At 42.2% G+C, this 19,306-nt stretch overlaps 1 protein-coding gene across 1 annotated transcript in view; it reads right to left on the bottom strand.

Annotated features, from left to right (window-relative positions):
- The window catches only part of IGF1R (insulin like growth factor 1 receptor), a 239,732-nt gene extending 222,710 nt beyond the window's left edge, over positions 1 to 17,022 (bottom strand). Inside the window, exon 1 of the mRNA XM_067555614.1 lies at positions 16,882 to 17,022. Coding sequence (XP_067411715.1) covers positions 16,882 to 16,975 — 94 coding nt within the window. The 5' untranslated portion in view covers positions 16,976 to 17,022. The remainder of the gene's footprint in view (positions 1 to 16,881) is intronic.
- Positions 17,023 to 19,306: the final 2,284 nt, after the last annotated feature.

Below are 19,306 nucleotides of genomic sequence, written 5' to 3'. Positions count from 1 at the left end.
CATCCTGGTGTCTCATCAACTACAAAAACTCTGAGTTTTACTATCCACGAGACAGCTCTCAATCAGCAACTCAGAACTCTGTGTACATCTCTACAAATCATCTTAAATCATGATACTCCGTATCTCTTTTCCCCTTAAGTTAGAATTTGTAGGAAAGTAACTGTTCATATGAAAGCTAGGGCACGTACCTCATTTAAGTAGTAAAATTTCTTCCCCAAGTCACTTAAGTATACTTGGTTTCTACATTTTAACTTCTAAGGTCTTCAGCTCAGGGACTGTCTTCTACTCTGTTTATACCCTACCTAACACAGTGAAGCCTCGACCCCTCTCCCTCCTCCCCCCCACCCCCAAGCCCCTGAATGTAACTTTTAGACACTTGCAGAACATACAATGAATAGGCGCATCTTTGCATTTCTGATTAGCAAAATGATTAGCTTATAATTAAAAAAAAAGGTATGATCTATATTGTTTGGCAGCTGCAAAAGCCATCACCAGAAGCATGTCGGAATATTTTATTAGTCAACAATCACTCTTCTGCGACTAACTTGATGTGGTAAGGGCAGTGTCAAGGAGAGAGATACATAGTCTCCTCTGCAACCTAAGCTGATTTCTCTGAAGAGAACAGGTTGCCAAACGCGGTCACAGATGCACTCCCAACAGATCACAGGGACTACACCTATTTGACAGAGGAGACTTTGCAGCCAATGCGTCAGACTGCCTGCAGAGCAGTGTGGCTGTGATAGAGACAACTCAGGAGCACATGACGGCCAAGATTTTATCCATCCTGCTCCCCTTCTTCAGGCACAGCACAGGGGAGGCTCCAGCCACCCACGTAGCACAGTCAAGCTACCCGGATTATCTGGGAAACTCCCGGGTTCAGGAACCTCTTCTAAGCTCCCAGCACCTGATTCTATCTCCCATCTTCACTAGGAAAGCAGGAGAGTCATTCTAGGGCATGCCTCTGTTTGGATACCGGAGGACTGCAGCCCAGGAAAGACCACATTAGGAATCTATCCTCGCCTACCGCCGTTCCAGCTGCTCCAATTAATGGAGGTCGAGAACAACAGAAACATACGGGAAGCATTTTTTAAAACAAGTAACGGCTAGGAGTACGGATGAGGGGAACTCCATTTGCATCACCGGGTAATTGTGCTTTAATTTTAGGCATTTGATCTGGAAAAAGGACAGCTTAACACAAACGGAATCCAACTTCTGTACATTGAACCCGAATTTATCTGCGGCACAGAGGCTTGCCAGACAAATCGAGAGGCTTTCCAAGCAAATCATATTGTCGTCGCAGACTAAACTGAGAAGGCTAGCACTGAAAGGAGTGTATGCTTCTTTTGAAGACCAGGTAACATACATTTACACTACAATTCATGGTCCCACCTAACAAAATGCTGCAGGTGCAATTTTTGCCAAGCACCAATGACATGCTTGACATTGTACAAACAGTGAAGGCAGGTTCTGCCCTAAAAAACTTACATGAGAGAGAGAAAGCAAAATGTCCTTGAGAAACTCAGGGGAAACATTAAGAGTTTGTTCCTGGGATCCGGTGTGTTGTGGTTGTGGTGGTGGGGGGGGGGGGGGGGGGGAGTTTCTGGGTTTTGTTGGGGGGGGGGGATAGGGGGGAGAGTAATAATAGGAGGGCAATAGCATTTTGACCAGCATGGTTTGCCATTTGGGGGCTTGTGTCAATAAGAAGTTCCAAGAAGGATTTGAATGAAGAGAGGGAGGTTACCTGGTGCAGGTTATCCAAGCATATGAGCCAGCATGAAAGGAGGCAAAAATGCAAGACAATGGGACAAGTGTGAAGGGAATAGCAAAGCAGGCTTCCTGCAGAGCAAAGGTGGGGTTATGAAATGTGTGAACAAAGATGCAGGAAGGGATGTAACAATGTAGAATCTTGAGGTGAAAACGAGAGGCATGAATTTGATACCCGAAGTATAAAAGGAGTTCATTTACCAGATGGCCATCAATATTCCAATTTTTATTCCATCCTCTATTTGAAATCAGCAGTAGAAAGGGACACACTTTCTCACACTAATTTACATTCTTCAAACAGCCACATAAAAAACATCAAAATAAATCAGAGTATAATTCACAGAGTCTCCTCTTCAAAGTATCCAAATTGTTGTAAAAGAAACAGTTCAGAATGGATTTATATGCTACCCCAGCTCCTCAAATTCCTGGCACCTGGTAATTCTCAAGCTAAATAAGAAAAATTCAAGACGAGGGAAAGGAGTTTAGTTCATGCAATAATCCCAATATCATTTTAAGAATTCCCCTGAAAGGCCTTAACTAATGCCTCAACTTCCAAGATCTATTCCCCAAACCTCAAGCTACAGCAACAGGAAGTACATCTTTTTTCTCTTCAACGGATGCTTTTAAATAAGGGGGAAAAGTCAATCAGCATTAGAGCCATTACAAATCCTGAAAAAGCTGCAGATCCAGGAAATGGGGGTGGGGAAGGGTTTGAGCCTTCCATGGTCAGCTTGAAAATCCTGCCTCCTTTATTCAGTGAATTGATAGGGTCAGGAATTTCAGAAATGCTAAGTATTTTGCATTATTTTCTGAAACTTAACTAAGCGGGAGGGCGGGTTCTAATTAACTCATGCTTCAGAGTATTTTCAGGAGGAAATGCACTGTCTGACCATGCAAGAGAGCTTTTCATTCTTTTACATACTGATAGTATCCATGGCCAATGTTAACAGAAACCATTAGCAGGTTATTTTTGAGAGGCAGAAATACAGGGCTGCAGATTTTCCATGGCTATACAAGATATTTTAAAATCTTTCATTCCTCTAACATTGTTTTTTCCTCCACCCGACCTCCACCCCAGATACCAAACAGCAAAACAGAGCTGAGATATTTGCCTCATTGAAGAGCATCCTGCTGGTTATAAAAAACACACTACTCTAGAACTGATGAAAGCACCACTATCCAACATACATCCTGCTCTACTTCAGACTATGAAAGGTCCCTTGGACTAATGGAAAACTGGCTGTGCTGCAGTTTTTAAAAAGGGTTTGAAAAAAAATGTACACGTCATTGTTTTAACCAAGTGTCATTCTGTTTCGACTTAGCAATGTAGGTCTCAAGCGTCCAGATACCAATGCTCTTCACATCTGTGTGGATTCCGCAAGGAGGCAGCTTGGAGCACCTCAATAGCCAAGTGTAAATCTCTTTCTTGATGCCCATAGGATGCTCCTTACAGTCGAGGCCTGGCAACTAAATTCCCAACTCACACCAGCTCAAAGAAACTCATGTCTCGGGTATTTTAGGCCTCTCTAGGAACTAGTACCCTTCCATAAAATTCCATCAGATTTCAGCGACGTGACTGAGTATGTTCTGTTTGGTCAACTTTTTCTTGAGCCCAGGAAAGTCCTTTACACCATGTCAGAGTAATTGATTTGAATGTAGAGCTAGGTGAACAGCTGATTTTTCAGTTTTCAGGCAGTTCCAAAGAAATTGAACAAAAAAATTGGCTCAAACCAAAACCTAGAAATACTAGTGAATCAAAAACGTCGACCCAAAAAATCAATTCTGGGCCCAATGAAGCAATTGTGTTTCCAGACACTTATTAAAATAAAAGCAAAGAAAACGAGGTGCTAGAGTCACAAAATGGGTGGAGGAGGAGGGGGTGCCTCTCTTACAGTGGCTAGGGCACTCCCCCGGTTCAATTCCGTCTTCTGCCTGATGTGGAGAAGGGGTCTGAATTTGGGTCTCCCACATCACAGGAGTGTGTCCGAACCACTGGGTTATGGGGCAATTTGAGGCAGGTCCCTCATTCTCTCTTGCTGAAGCAGCTACACTATGTATAAAGTACCTGAATAATCACTGGGCTAGAGGAAGACAGTGAGAAGGAATCTATAAGCCCAGTGGCTAGGGCACACACCTGCAATTGGAAGACAAATTCAACCCCTTCTCCGTATCAGGGAGAGGGGGGAACTGAACCCAGTGATCTCAAATCTCCAGTGAGTGCCCTGACCACTGGACTGAAGATTACAAGGCAGGCACCACCACCACCACCTTCTCCTCTGGCCATGCTGTGAAAGGTGCCTGTGTCCCAAAAAAATAAAAACTTTCAGCCAAAACCATTCACGTTATTCTCAGCACTGCATTTTTTGGTGAATAAACTGTTTATCCAAAAATAGTAACTAAGCACTACTTGAACGTCACACAGAACTCAATCCCATCACTGCCCCTGACACCGAGTTCCTGTGTGTTGCCGGGCAAGTCACTTGAACCGAACTTTTCACAGGTGGTCACTAATTGTGTGTTGCTCATTTCCTGGGTTCCCAACTTGAGATACGTGAAGTCTGATTTGCAGAAGTGCTGAGCAGTCCCCGTTGCAAACTGACATTAATGAGAGCTGTGCTCTGAAGATACAAAATGCTATAAAATTATAAGCACTCTTAAAGTCAGGTCCTAAGTGTTGCAAATTAGGCATAAAGAATTAGCAGACACTTGATAATTTTAGCTCTGTCCCTTAGTTCCCCATCTGTAAAATAGGTTGTTGCAAAGAAACTCAGTATTTGTGAATCACTTAGATTAGCAGTTCCCAAACATTTTCCCTTCATGACCCCATTTTTAGATATATTGTGTCCTGTGACCCCAGACAGCATGGAGGATGCCATTTTGCTTTACAAAATGGCCTTTTGGATACTACAGTGATGAGTGTCAAAAAGCCCACGAGGAGATGAATTCTGTATTCAGGATTTGGATGTTGTGCAGTAAATAAGATGTCAGGCCGCACAACGAACGATGAGCATAAAAAATATTTAATAGTTATACCTTCGGTGAGAATCATCATTTTTGCACAACAAATGAGACAGGGATCCTACTGGAAAAAACCAATGTGTGGTGATGTAATTAAAAATTGTCGTAATACGTAAACACAAAGAGACCACTTTAAGGTTGCAAGAGTGACCTTAAAACTAGCATTTTCTAACTTGTGTGCTTGACTTAGCAACCTTAACATTCTTTTCGTGTAGGGTTGAAGTTTTTTGGGGGGTTTTCACAATAATTTTAGGCTGCCTCTTCATCAGTCAAGACTCCCCAACACCAAGTCTCAGTTGTGCTCAGAACAAAATTTTGCACACATCTTGGAATGATTGGTAATAACCTTGCTTCATTCTGAAAAAATCTTTTTCCTGAAGGTAAAAAAAGCCATTCGATGATCTCAACACGTTTTAAAAACATTTATGAAATTAAGTCACTTAGCCCCAAAAAGTCATCAATTATTCCTGTTTTAGAAATAGTTACAATGCAAATACATGCAGGGAAATACATTTCTTCCCTGCATGCTGTCAGTCTCTGAAGCATGATATTTGACCACCCCCCTATTTTAGCATGCACGATCACCAATATTGTTGCTCATAACATTATCCAGTCCCCTTTTTTAAATCCAGCTGCAATATTTAAACTTGAGACTTTTCCATCCCACTAGTGGACAGACAAAGGCTAATATACTGATGATGACAACATCTTGCTGTGTTTTATTTGCTGTTCAAAAAAAAAAACCAAACCCAAACAACAAGCCCACAATGTATAACTGTCAAAGCAATATTAAAACAGGAACAAATCTGGAGAGGGGAAAAAAAAGTGAATGCAACTGTGCAGCACTGCAGCATAACATCCAATTCAAACATTCCACGTCTGTCTCTCTCTCTCTCACACACTCACACACGCTGCACTGTGCTGTGGACAATTTCAAAACACCACCACCGCCTCAGACGCTGTTGGCCTGCCCACTGAAATGAGTATTCTTGTGTTGCTGGGTTGGGGGGAGGGGGGGAGGAGAGGGGTGTTGTTAAAATGTTGGCATCATTTTTGCCAGGTTAACCAATCCTGACTTCAGTCTATTTGGCATTTCTAAAGCATGGCTAATAAAATATAAACTCCATTCAAACCTGTACAAAAACTACTAGTAGCTACAGACACTTATGCCTAGTCTACACTTAAAACTTACAGCAGCATAGCTGTATTAGTACAGCTGTGCCACTGTAAGAGCACTTGTGTAGCTGTGTTGCGTGGACTGGAGAGAGCTCTCCCGCTGACATAATGAAACCACCTAAACGAGCACTGGTAGCTATGTCGGCAGGAGAGCATCTCCTACCACTATAGCGCTCAGCTGAACTTATGTCACTCAGGAGGGTGTTTTTTTCACATCCCTGAGCGACAAAAGTTTTGCTGGAGCAAATGCTACTGTAGACAAGGCCTTACATATGATCTTACCAGACTCCTCCTTAGAGGTCAGCATTTAGTCTCTCTAACTGCAAAACAGACTGAAGTAAAACGGGCATCTAACGCAGGAAGTCATCCAAAACTGACTGCCCCAACAATGCAGTGAAGGTACATTTTCAGTCTTGATGCTTTCTGGTCGGTGATTTTTAAAAAATATTGTTTAGAGAGATGAAAGAATTGAGAACAGAGATTGCATCTGTTGCCATCACAATTTAACCATAGTCCACATATTTATACAGCGAAACCTCCAAAACAACACTGCATCTGTTAAGATGACCGGGTTTTTCCACAGGAGTTCTGCTGTGTTGCAGAATAAGTCTGACACTGTTGCTTTTGAAGTGCTGATTGTGATTCACCCCAAATTCCTTTGTAATCTTCCTCAAAATGTATTGAATTGTAAAGCTGTTCTTCTCTTAGTATGGCTGGGAAACAAAATGCTAATACATCTCATCACTGGGCAGTTGGCACTAAACCTCTTCTACTGCAAATGCAACATGTTTATTTAAACAATGAGCCACCAGGAAACCAAAATTTGATTTCTTAATCCATTCAAAATAAAAAGCGTACAAAAACAGAACTCTCGTGCATAGCTTTACATCTGATACTTTCACAAACCCATCTTCATTGAAACGCTGCAATTCCCCCATTGTCAGGACATTTCTCTGCATTTCTGTTGCTGCTGAATGATAATTCTAGCAATTTAGTTTAGGCCTAAAACATGGGGGAGGGGTGTGTTTTATAAGCCTTCTTTTTCAGAATCAGTATGAACAACAAGGTTTGTGCATTTATTAAATGTTCCTTGCCATGGTGAAAACTTGAACAGCATTTTGCTAGCACATGAAAAACAGACAATGAAACTGACAGACAGAATCAAATGAGTTTTTAAATCTAGTTTCTGTCCAAAATCTTACTCCCAGATTTGCAATTCATGTCGGCTCAAAACCTGGCCCTGGTCCTCAAACAAACCTAGGCCAAGTCTCAGGTTTGCAACACCACAAAGCCAGATGAGTTTCTCCCAATTTTGGCATTTCATACACCAATAACCTTCACCCTGAGTCTAGCCAAGAGAAGGACTAAAGGAAAAGATGACCAGCCCGTTAATAGAAAATTCCCCTCTGCTGGGTTGTCCAGGGCATACCAAAGGTAGGCTTAAGCTCTAGCTACCAGGGATAGGACTGGCAGTCCACTTTGCCTTCGGCATTTTTCTCTGCACTGGCTTACAGGGCTTCCCCCTGTCCAACTCACGTAAGGGGAAGAAAGTGAAAGAAGAGCACAATCACACTTGCTAACAACAAATGACATCTGCTGCTGACACGACTGGGAGGTCCCTTCCCTCAGCTCCTCCTGGGAGACCGGATATTCGCAGGGAACCAATAAAAAATACACAGCTATGTCAGAAAAAAATTCTCAAACAACCAGAAACTGGGGGGAAGAAGGGGGAAGGGGGTTAACTGCAAACTAATGCACAACCACAAGCTGCTTCCACCTGCTGGAAACAGGAAACAACTGGAGAACAGCCAAAAATTCTCCTGGTACTGAGGAGGGATATCACCAAAATTCTGGAAGACTCCCATCTGCTGGAAGGGAGAAATACACCAATGCATCTGACTGGGTAGGAGTGCATTGAAAAATGTCCTACTCCTATATTGGGTTTCTCCTAAAATCAAAAGTCTCTCTCTACATCCTCCTAACTGCAGTGGCATTTTGGGAATGGATCTAATCCCAATGGAAACTCGTGAAATTTGGGTACACTGGGCAATGATGTTTTAACTATGGGTCAATGCTTGAGGAAAAAACAGCAAAGGGGAAATGCCATGTCCAGTGATCAAAAGACAAAGCAGGATATTCCACTGATTTCAAACAAGGTATTTCCCATCTAATTTAACTCAGCTGAGTGTTTCACTGTGGCCCACTGTTGCTCTCTGATCACTTGCATGCTACATATATTTGCTTCTCCGCCCAATGTGATGCCAGCATTCACACCTCCTTCAGGTTGCTTCATAGAGTTTAAGGTCAGAAGGCAAGGAACCACCAGATGATCTAGTCTTACCTCCTATACAACAGATGCTTTTAAGAGTGCCTTTTCCCTCTGCACAGAGCAAGCTAGGGGATAAACCTATCATTTGTATTAGGGCAGCATTTGAAAGATGAGACAGCCCCTAAGCAAAAGCCAATACAAAAGATGAAAGGGAGCCTCACCAAGGAGATCCAAGGACAAGGCCCTGTTGAGAAGTCCAAACCATCCCTCTTTCAACAGCGTAATGGAGATGATTCTGAGATTCCTACCAAGCTCCTGTCCCTGGAACCTGTTTGGGGATGCCAAGTTTCTTCCATGAGTGGTGGTTCTCAACTGGAACCACCTAACCCCAGCATCACATCCTTCTGACAAATTGACGACAGCCCTCCCATTTCCCATAACACCTCTTGGCTATTTTGGGGTCGAGGCTGCTCCACCACCACACTCCATTTCAGTGGTCTTCCTCCCCATGTACAGCTTCAGCACCTGCCTAGGCTCATAGCTTTCCCAGAGTGAAAGCTATTTAATTCTTGCCAGTTTCATCCCTGCCCACTGGTTTCTGAATAGCTAAAGTGAAACAGATTAGAATAGTGTTAACTTCAAAGTATCTCTGTTAAAGAAATAATGAGGCGCCTGTCGGCACGCTCCAGAAAAACAGCACTGAATCAAATCATGTTCAGGAAAGTTGTTTTTGTAACCACAAGCGCTGGAAACAAGCCCTCTGCCCTATTTCTTTCTTTTTAATCAAAAGTTTAAGTTCTGTAGACACATCCATCATAGTTTCCTATGGTTGGTCACTCACAAGGAGACTTCTTAAGCCCCATATCAGGGTCCATCCAGTTTCAGCAGGGTCTAAAAACTAACTGGATGTGGCAATCTACCAGACATATGGGGAAAGAGATGTTTTACCAACAAGATGAAGTTATCACAAAAAACACCACCACAAATTAACCACACACACACACCCACCCACCCCCAACCCATTAAGGTAATATGAAGTTACCTCCACAATACCTTATCACAACACAGAACAACTGAGATATCCCGCTGTTCCTTCACATAGTTGTATGTATAGAACACCCATCCTCTCCCTCCCCCCCCCGCCCCCCCCCCCACACACAAAATTAACATTTTTCCAATATGGTTTGTGTATGACTAATTTTAATCACGGATTGAGTCTGAGCCCATTACCCCGTCGGACACTTTACTTGTAAAGGGCAAACTGCACAAAGTGTCAAAGTAGAACAAATCTTGAATATAACAATGAAAACGTACTTTGTACTCTCGACTAATTCAGACCTGCACACTCACCAGTTATACCTGGTATATTACAACATCATCTGAAACTAAAACAATACTTAGAAAAATGCATTATATTTGCTCTAATTTATGGATGTTCTCTCTGACCATAAAGCCATTTGTTTTAAAACTGTTAGATATATTTGTAATACAGTATCATGAATAATTTAAAAAGTCATTTGTATAAATCCAGCTTATAAATATAACAGCACGTACAGTACATCTGATTCAAACAGATTGTGCTCTGATAAAGTTTATCTATCAAGGGACAAAGGAATACTTGGACTCTTTCAGATCATGCTCTGAAACCTTCCAGCACCCTGAACTTCAAAAATCCTTCCCTTGTTTCTGAAAACACTGGAGTATTTGCTTCAACATGAAAAGATCACAAGTTACACAAACTTCCACTGAATAACTAAATTATTCAAATAATGGAAGGTGTGACTGGAGAAAATAAGGAAGGTCAGCGCACCACGAATTAAAGAAAAAACCCAACAGCACAGTCACACAAGTTTATCTCTAGAATTAGATCATGTAAGGGGTCTTCTATATGCTCCCACATTTTGACACACCTTTTTTCCTCCTTTCCAAAATAAAAATAGTTTTTTAAAAATTCATAGGATGCTGTACTAACTCCTCAGAGTGAGGACTCTGATCAGAGCTGATGTTCCCACTTCTAAGTAAACAGAGCTATCTTTATAGCATGTAATGGCACCAATAACAGGTTTCCAGATAACACTCTCCCTGACGGGTCACAGTGCTACTTCAATAAAAAATGTTCTCTTTGCTAGCATCAGGTGGGAGATGAACTCATCCAAAAACAAGTGTCTTTACAAACTAAACCATTACCACCAACATTAACTCCTGCAGTAGCAAAAAAATTAAACATCTTAAGTAATACTTATTTCATCTACTGTTACAGTACAGGAATACAGTAACAGCTTACGTTAATTCCCTGATGGAAAGAAGCTTCTCCCTCTTTTGCCTAAGACATGCACCTTTATTCAAAGAAGTCTGAACAAAACAGTGTCTGTAGATGTGATACTTAAAACACAAACTTGTCATCAAAGAAAAATATTAACCAGTTAATTCCTCTAATTAGAGGAATAAGTTATATTAAAATTTGTAGTAAAATTATACCATGTTCCTACAAGGGAGTATTCTCGCAGCATTTTCAAGGCTTATTTATCCCTGCATTCCTGTTCAAGTATGATCAGACTGCATCAATTAGGAGTAAGGGGCTTACTGGGCAGATGCGTGAAAAATTCATAGATATTAAACATGCTGAAAGGCTGGAAGTCATCAACAAAACTAGCCTGAAAGTCACTGAGAGACAACGATGCATACTGATGTACCTAATGTCTGAGCCAAACAACAAAAGCACAATCTCTTAACAGGAGAGTTTGATCTTTTTGGAAAAATCAAAACAGTGACTATTTAGATTAGATGAATATCAAGGCTTTAACATCAGGGCTTAACAGTTTTGCCAAAAGCAAACCAGTATGTTCTCTTTTGTAAACTTATCTATAAAATACATATAATGCATATTTTAAGTCAATTTTTGCTTTCAGCAGACTAACAAATCTTTACGTAGTCTTGTATTTGTACTCTAGAAGTCGCTTGTACCTTGAAGCTTAAGAAACTAATCAGTGATTTAACGAACAGATCTAGAAGGATCACTTAGATTTAGTATTTGTGAAGGTTAATTAAACCACCTGCAAAAGACTATTTGAGCAAAATCTAAAAGACACCCAACCAGCACCAGGTTTTGGTAAGAGATTTATTTCCCTAATAAATTAAAGTGTTATCAAACTGTCCTTTCAAATACCTTTAAATAAATATAGCAGCCCTGCCTTGAACAACTTGTTAACCTGTTTATGATTTTGAGGAGTTGGTAAAGTTCTAGCCCATTTACAAAGCACATAGAACATTAATTCATATTATACACCTATACTGTTATTCATTTGCCTGTCTTCAAAGTCTGTCCCAGACAGTTTGGATATACAGAATATATAGTACTATGAAATCTGTTCCGATCTTGAACTCAAATAGCACACGCTGCAACCTGGCTAAGAAAACACTATCAAAGCAAGTTGGCTAAAAACCACCAATGTGCTTTCTTATGAACTATTGGTTGATTTCTGCTTTTGTGCAATAAAAGGTTTTGGAAACTTCCTTTTTTAAAATGGTTTTCATAGTTCATAAAAACCAATTCAACTAACATACAGAAAGCCTGTCTACACAACTTACAGTGTTAGGAAAATTATACATGTAAAACACATTAAAAAAGCAAACACACTTCCACCTTTCAAAATTATCATTATATTCCAAGTGTTTTTTGGAATCTGGAATTGTAGCAGAAAATCTAAGAAACCTTAGAAAAAGTCCAGTCTTTGTTAGAAAGACCTGCAATAAACTGATATCACACATGCTTGCACACAACTTTAACCATCACTCAAAACATTTGAGATACAATGTTCTACAATACAGCTCAAGTCCTTTTTTAAATTTAGGAACATACAGTCAGCAGGTTTTTCTATACCTAATTGCATTTGCCACTGCTGAAGTTTGCATTAAGGCAGCTGCTATCAGGTAAGACCATGAAGTGTTTCCAAATAGGAAGATCTATACTAAAATTAAAGTAGGAAATTATTTATTAAGGTCAGAAACCAAAGTTTAAGGGATGGTTTCAAAGGTTTGCAGTGTTTCCTCAGTTTAGGTGACATCTTAATATTACAAGAGAGGAAGAGATAAATAAGCCTTTAATGTCTTTAACACCTTATTGATGAAATTCAACATTTTGTGACAAAGTACAGAGAGAATACATACAAACTATTTTCTATTTTTTGCTTAGCAAATTCATTACAGATTTTGGGGGGAATATTTGTATTGCTTGAAACAACCTTACTCTATTTAGTTTGTAAACAACCCTGCTGCATACATCATACATGACTATCTAAACAGAAAGTTGCTTTCCTTGAAAGATCATGAAGTGATCAAAAAGTGTAAAGAACAGTTTGTTTTTACACAGTATTTGTACCTTCTAAACTTTAAGAGCAGCAGGCATGTTTATTACCATGAAGTTTCTGTTCACAAAATTAAATAAACTCTCTGCAATACCACTGATCATTTTAATCCAATCAATCATCTTCTCTCAATTCACCAAATGAAAACTTTCAATGGTCACCAGTAAATTTGGAATCTACTGCAGAAGCATGAAAAACTGATTAGTAAAAGTTCCTAATCAATGCTACTGTAGTTTTAAATGCACAATCACAGTCCAATAATATATATCCCTAAAAACATGGTACAGTATTTTAATCAAATTAAAATAATGCATACTGAAGAGACGTTTTATTAAGCAGAAGAGAAATGACTATGTTCTTAAATGTAAATTTAGTAAAGCCAAAAAACATTGAAACAATTTAACTCCATCCTAAGTAAAGTACATTGATCTAAACTTGCTATTTAACAGTGTAAAGAGACTTAAAAAACAGCAGGTTTTTCTTCTTGTGGAAACTTTAAACCTATATGCTTTAAAGAACCAAATCTAGTGTGCAGAAAATTCAAGGTAGAAACAAATGATTAGACTCGCATTTTAGAGTCATTCTGACTTTAGTTTTAACAATGAAGATTGAATGTTACCAGAAATACATGTGAGACTTTCACTTGGTTGTTTATAGAATCCATACTATTCCTCTGTTAACAGCAAAAAAACTATTTTTTTCTCTTCCACTAAAGCTAAAACCAGTTGATTTTATTCTTCACTCTTTTCAGCCTTTTTTCCTCCTCCACTTCTACTAATAATATTTTTTTCATTAGTTATTTAGTCAAACTCTTTAGTTGGATTTCCTTTACTTTACAAGAAGAAAAACATTTTTCTCCCTTGAAATACTGGTTCTACAATTAAGCCAGCCATTACGCATCCTCATTCCATAACAGTTCCTATGTTCACATTTTAACACATTCTGCTTCATATTAACACCATCACTACCATCTCCTAACCCTAAGCTAATGATTCATACAACCCTTTGTCCTGATTCTGGTACTAAAATGACGTAATATGTGACTTTACACTTTTTGTTGGTGTTAGCATTGATTAGCTCACTGTTTCTTCCTATGGACACTAATCATAATCATCTATTAATAACCTGTAAAATATTCCTTCTCTCTTATTTCCAGTGTACCGGATTAACATTAATTCCTTGAACACTGAAACATTTCATATTCAGTACCTAAACTGCCCAAAGAATTATGTAACTCACTTAACTAATCATCTATTCTTATCACAAAGCATATTAGGAGAGATTGAGGTTCATGCTACACATGTACAATGAGTACATTCATCAGGATTTTTTACAATGCCTCCTGAAATATGGATCCAAAGACTCCAGCACGTACTATTGTTAATAAACATTTGAAATGTAAAATGTAGGCTGTATGAATGGAATAATGCTCAAAGCCAAGATAAACAGATTCATTTACATAGTTATGGGTTCAAAGCAGCATTACACCAGGTATCATACAAATGGTATTTTTATTTTGGGTGTCTAATTTTTAAGGCACCCCTTTCAGCTTTTTTTCTCCATTAAAACTCTAATGTAAGGAAACTACAGACAAATTTCAATATGCTCAATATTGGTGATTTTACACAGAAAAACAAGGACATTCTGAGTTTAGGGTCCATCTTAAATCTGCCTCAAGGTTTGAAGGGTCTCCCCCAACACCTGGCCATCTTACATACCACGAGCTACTACACCTGCGCACAAAGTTTCTCTTAGTAATGGATTTCTTCGCTCTTCTGATAAAACATTGGTATACTGTGAATATCTTTTCTCTGTGTTTTGCTGATCAGAACTTTTCCTTTTAGAGTACTTGCATTATAAAGATTTTTTTTGGTCATTAAGTCTCATCTCTGATTTATTATTAATTATTAAAGAATTTGTTTTTCTTCCTGTTGTAACTCCTGTGTATTCCTATTTAGGAATGCCTTGCTTGTTTGACCAGAAATGGAAGTGCCTTTTAGCTATGACATTATATATGAAAAAGAAATAAAAATAAGATTAATCTTCCTTCCACTATTGTGGGTAGAGGAAAGAATATGAAGTGAGACAAACCATCTGTCTGGGGGTCATTTTTCCCTAACAGCAAAATTCTTTCAGTAGTAACTAGTGAAAACAAAGGCTATAAAACTGCAAACTACAAAGCCAACAAAATTAGAGGTAATATTCAGCTAAGACAAGCATCTCAGCTTATTTTGTCATACTGAAATGCCTGGATCTTCCTCAAAATAAAATATTTAATGCAAGATGTTAACTGAATCATTTTAGCTAGATGGCTCAAACAAACATTTCAAAGAAGTGAAAAATAAAATCAAATGTGTTGCTACTGCCTGTATTCAGAGAATGTTTCTCCTCTCAACCACTTTTATTTGAAAATTTTCTGGACTTGGTAATAGAAAATTTAAGAACACAAGTCCAGTGTATTTTCTTAAACTGATAGAATAAAAGTTTAATTTTTTACACCTATCATTAATCATTGTTTACCTTTATACCTATCATTAATCATTGTTTACCTTGATTCTTCTAGCCACCACACCATCTCACAGAAAAAAGCAAGCACTGACTGTTTTGTTTTCAATCCTAAGGATCAATCTCCTCTCTTAAAAGCAGTTCTAGCTAAAAGGTCCAACTTATTCAAGAAAGAAAACTCTCCCAACCTCCCAGGATTTACAACGTTAAAGGCAAAGCTGTGCCCTAACTTTTAAAGAGTTAATTGGCATTCACAGTCTAACGAAATACAATATTTCTCAACATGCCTTACAGATTCCATCTACCCTATCCTTGTCCAAAACATTTCTACAACTGGTTTAATTTCTGGTCCATCCAAATAAGTTATTTTCATACCTAAAACTACTACTTAAAGGTTTGTACGTATGTTTTTGTTTTTTTAAGTCTCGGGAATTCTTTCCTCCTACTGGAATGGATGAAATGCACTCTCTCCTCTGCACACCTTTTCAAAAACAACTGGTTCTGTTGATCAGTGGTTAGAAATTTTTTTAAAAAAAGTTAAACTATTCAGCTAGTAGGAACAGATCTAGCAATAAGGAAACCTCCTGTCTGCACAAACACTGCAAGACAAACAGAGGGAGATCGAGCACAATGTTAAAATGGTTGAACTAAAAAGGCCCATTTAACGACATCTCCCCACCGCCAAAAACTGGAGGGGGAGGTTAAACGTAATTTTAGGGGACTCAGCCATCCAATCTAAACAACGAAACAAAAGAAAAAGGATCTTCAGTACCCGGTTCCTATGTTGCTGATTGCAATCTAGTCCATTTCAGCTGGCACCCCCACGCCTTCTATTTTCCCCTGCAACCAAAGGGGGCGGGAAAGATATCATCATCCTAGGTTTGAAATGCACAAAAACAAAATCGGGGCTTTTGCAAGTCCCAAACAACACGGACAGACACTGCGATTCCACAAAGATAAGCAGCAGCAAGAATCCAGACCAGACATCTTTGTGCACTGGAAACTTAACCATTTGCAGAGCGCGCACACGCAAGGATCCACGTTTTCCCACAACGCGGAGTTTAAACACACACAGAGAAGAAAACAACTCATGCTCTTTTAAGGAAGCAACCGCAGAACCTCGGCTCTAGGTATAATAGCTTCTAGTTTACTGATGGCTTCATTTTTAAATCGCTAATTCTTCCAATTCGCCCCCCCTGCTACAAGGTGTCTCTCTCTCTCTAAAACATGAGCATTAGATGAGCGATGTCTGTGTGTGGACATATAACCCTTTTACACCGGTGTAGCCCAAGCAGGGAAAGCCACGCTTTGCACCACACACACAAAATGCAACCTGCTTATTTACAGAAACTCTTCCCTTACTAAAAGCGGATGAAAAGCCGCCCCACGGTTCAAGTCACCGTGTTCCCTTGCAAACAAGGACTCCCTGCGCCTTTGCACGGTCATTACGCACTTTACACTCTTGGGTGCTTGCAAACAGAGTACTGGGGGGGGGAAATCTGGGGAGGCGTTAAGAAATGAACAGTTATGGGGAAAGCAGCCATGGCTATTGATCCTCTGGAAATGGGAAAGCGTCTCAACTCCGGCTAAGTTACAGCGACAGAGAAGCATCCCCCCACTCCAAGGGAGGCGAGAGAAAAGAGCAAGCCTGAGCCCAGGGCACTGCCTGGGTTGGCGGGGCGGGTTCCCCGCCCGGCTGCACGCGAGCGGCCCCCGGATCACCCCCCAAGTCCCCGCCGTGCAGAGAGCAGCAGCGCGGCCGCGCAGGGGAGGCGGCATACTCACTTTCTCCATTTGTTGGCCACAGGCACAGCGTGGCAAAGCAGAGCAGAGCCCCCCAGAACAAGGTCAGCGACCCTCCTCCGGCGCCAGACTTCATTCCTTTTCTCGTTGTGTTAAAGGATGGACAAAAATCCCCCGTGTCTTCCCCCCCACCCCAAAAAAAAAGAAGAAAAGTCTGAAGTTCTGCCCCTCCACTCCACACACACGGGGAACAGAAATGGGGGGAGAGAGGGGAGGAAATAACGCCACACCTCCCACACACACACACACACAACCCCTGGGGGTTTGAAACTCAAAAAGGTTTTCCTCCCCTCGCTGATGCCGTGCCGCAGGGACGAGGCTGGAGCTCCCCGAGGAAGGGCGCTCCCTGGAGAATGGGGGGCGGGGGTGAAGTGGGGGGGTTGTGAAGCCACACACTCCCCTCAGCGCTGCCCGCCGTGATACCGCGCGCCCAGGAGTCGCCAGCACGAAGCACGTTGGGGCTGGCAGTCGGTATCTTCAGCCTCCATTTTCAAACACCACACACACAGGCGCAGCAAAAACACAAACACACACACAAACACACACAGGGTGGGAAAAGGGGGGGGGAAAGAGAGCCAAAAAGCAATCGTGTCAGGGGAGGGAATAAAAGCTTCCCAAAACTGCAGAGGATTCCCCTCAGCGGGGCCGCTCCGGAGGGATTCCCCCCTTCAATCTTCGCCCCAATAAAACACACACACACAAACACACACACACACCAGACTCCAGGGGAAGCGAAGACCCTAAAAATGCGCAGTAAAAATGAACTGAAGGGGCTTCCCCCCTCCCCCACGCGCCTTCTTCTCGGTGCTGCTGCCACAGACTCCTTCCCTCCCCACACACACACACACACACACAAAGCGGCAGCAGAGAGAGCGGAGCAGCTCAGCACTTCGCCGCCGCCTCCTCTGGCTGCTGCTGCTCGCCTCCTCGCATCCCTCCTCGCGGCGGCTTTGCCGTGGCACACACACACACACAACAACAAAAAAAACCCAAACAAAACTGAACCCTGGGGTGTGTGTGTGCGCGCGCTGCAAACCTTCCCCCTTCTTGTCCAACCCCAGACAGGGGGAGCACGCGGGCGGGGGGAGGAGTGGTGCTGGAAGAGGGGGGGGGATCCGCTTGGCTGAAGGTCAAAGCCCAGGAGCGCCTCGCAAAGGGTCCGTAATTCCGTCCAAGGGGAGGCCCCTGCTCCTCCTGCCTCTATGTGTTTAATCCCGTGGCTGGTCGTTGCAGCAGGGCTTGCACCGCGGCGGCGGCGGCTGCTGCTAGGTTTCCCCCTCTGGCCGCCGCGCCTCCTCCTCCGCCTCCTCGCACGGTGCAGAGCTAATGCTGGTAAACAAGAGGCGCCCGCTGCTGCCGCTGCTGCACTGGGATTGGGGAGGGGGGCGGCGCGGGCGAGAGAGGCGCGCGCGCACGCGCTCCCGGGCTCCTCGCGCTCAGCAGCGGAGGAGGGGGGCCAGGCCGGCAGCTGCCGGGCGTGGGGAGGGGGGAGCGGAGGAGCGAGCGCGAGGCAAAAAGAGGAGAGCGGAATGGCCGGCGCCGTCCGGAACGGAGCCCATTCCCGGCGGCACGCGGCCCCTGCTGCATCCCTCAGCCAGTCATGTCCCCGCGCGCGCTGCTGCTGCTGCAGCCGCCGCCGCCGCCTGGCTGCCGTGCCGGGGGCTGTGCGCTCCTCCCAGCCCCTCTAGGTCTGCGCCGTGCCACATGATGGGCGTGCACGGCTGCAGGCAGCCCCCCCCCCGTGCCATGCCTTGGTCTCCTGCTGCATCCCAATGTCAGGCTAGGAGGAATAGCATGGGGCCCGATTTGCCCGGTGTTTTTGTTTTTCAGAGGCTGCCAGCTTGTTGTGCTCTGGAATCTGCTGGGGGAGGGAGAATGGAGGGAAGTCCCTTACGGTTGCAAAGAAAACCTTCAAAACGTGAACGGAGTGGAAACCACTGCACGGACGTCTTTGTGTCTGCCAGGCAGCCCTGCAGGCTCAGTCACTGCTGCACCCACTCACGAGTTAGTCTCCTGCATCCCAAAGCAATACCGAGCCCTCTCGCATGCACAACATGCATCCGTACAAGGCTGTCTCAGTTTGAATGAGGGAGATTTGTAAAAATACGCTAAAGTGAAATGTCAAATGTCTTAGTAGATTGCAAAAACAAAACAAAAAAACCCAAATCTTTCATCAAAATCAGGAAAATGCTTTAAAATTTATTCTAAATTAAGGTATCCATCCCCCCATGCAGCACAACCCTGTAGATTCTTACTCCTCTACTCCCCTTTGCTTTGCCCTCAGTGCCATACCACCTAAATGCCTCCATCTCTTACTGGCACAGAATTCTAGTAAACTTGAAAAAAATTCCATTGTAAATGCAAAGACTATCCCCAGTTTCTGGATGGATCTCCTCTCAAAAGCTCC

This window comes from Emydura macquarii, unplaced genomic scaffold (genome assembly GCF_026122565.2).
Source record: "Emydura macquarii macquarii isolate MOO-44397 ecotype Brisbane River unplaced genomic scaffold, CSIRO-AGI_Emac_v2 contig_1644, whole genome shotgun sequence".
In the NCBI taxonomy this organism is placed as follows: domain Eukaryota; kingdom Metazoa; phylum Chordata; order Testudines; family Chelidae; genus Emydura; species Emydura macquarii.
The sequence above is the reverse complement of the archived record's forward strand: the minus strand, read 5'-3'. Positions and strand labels throughout refer to the sequence as shown.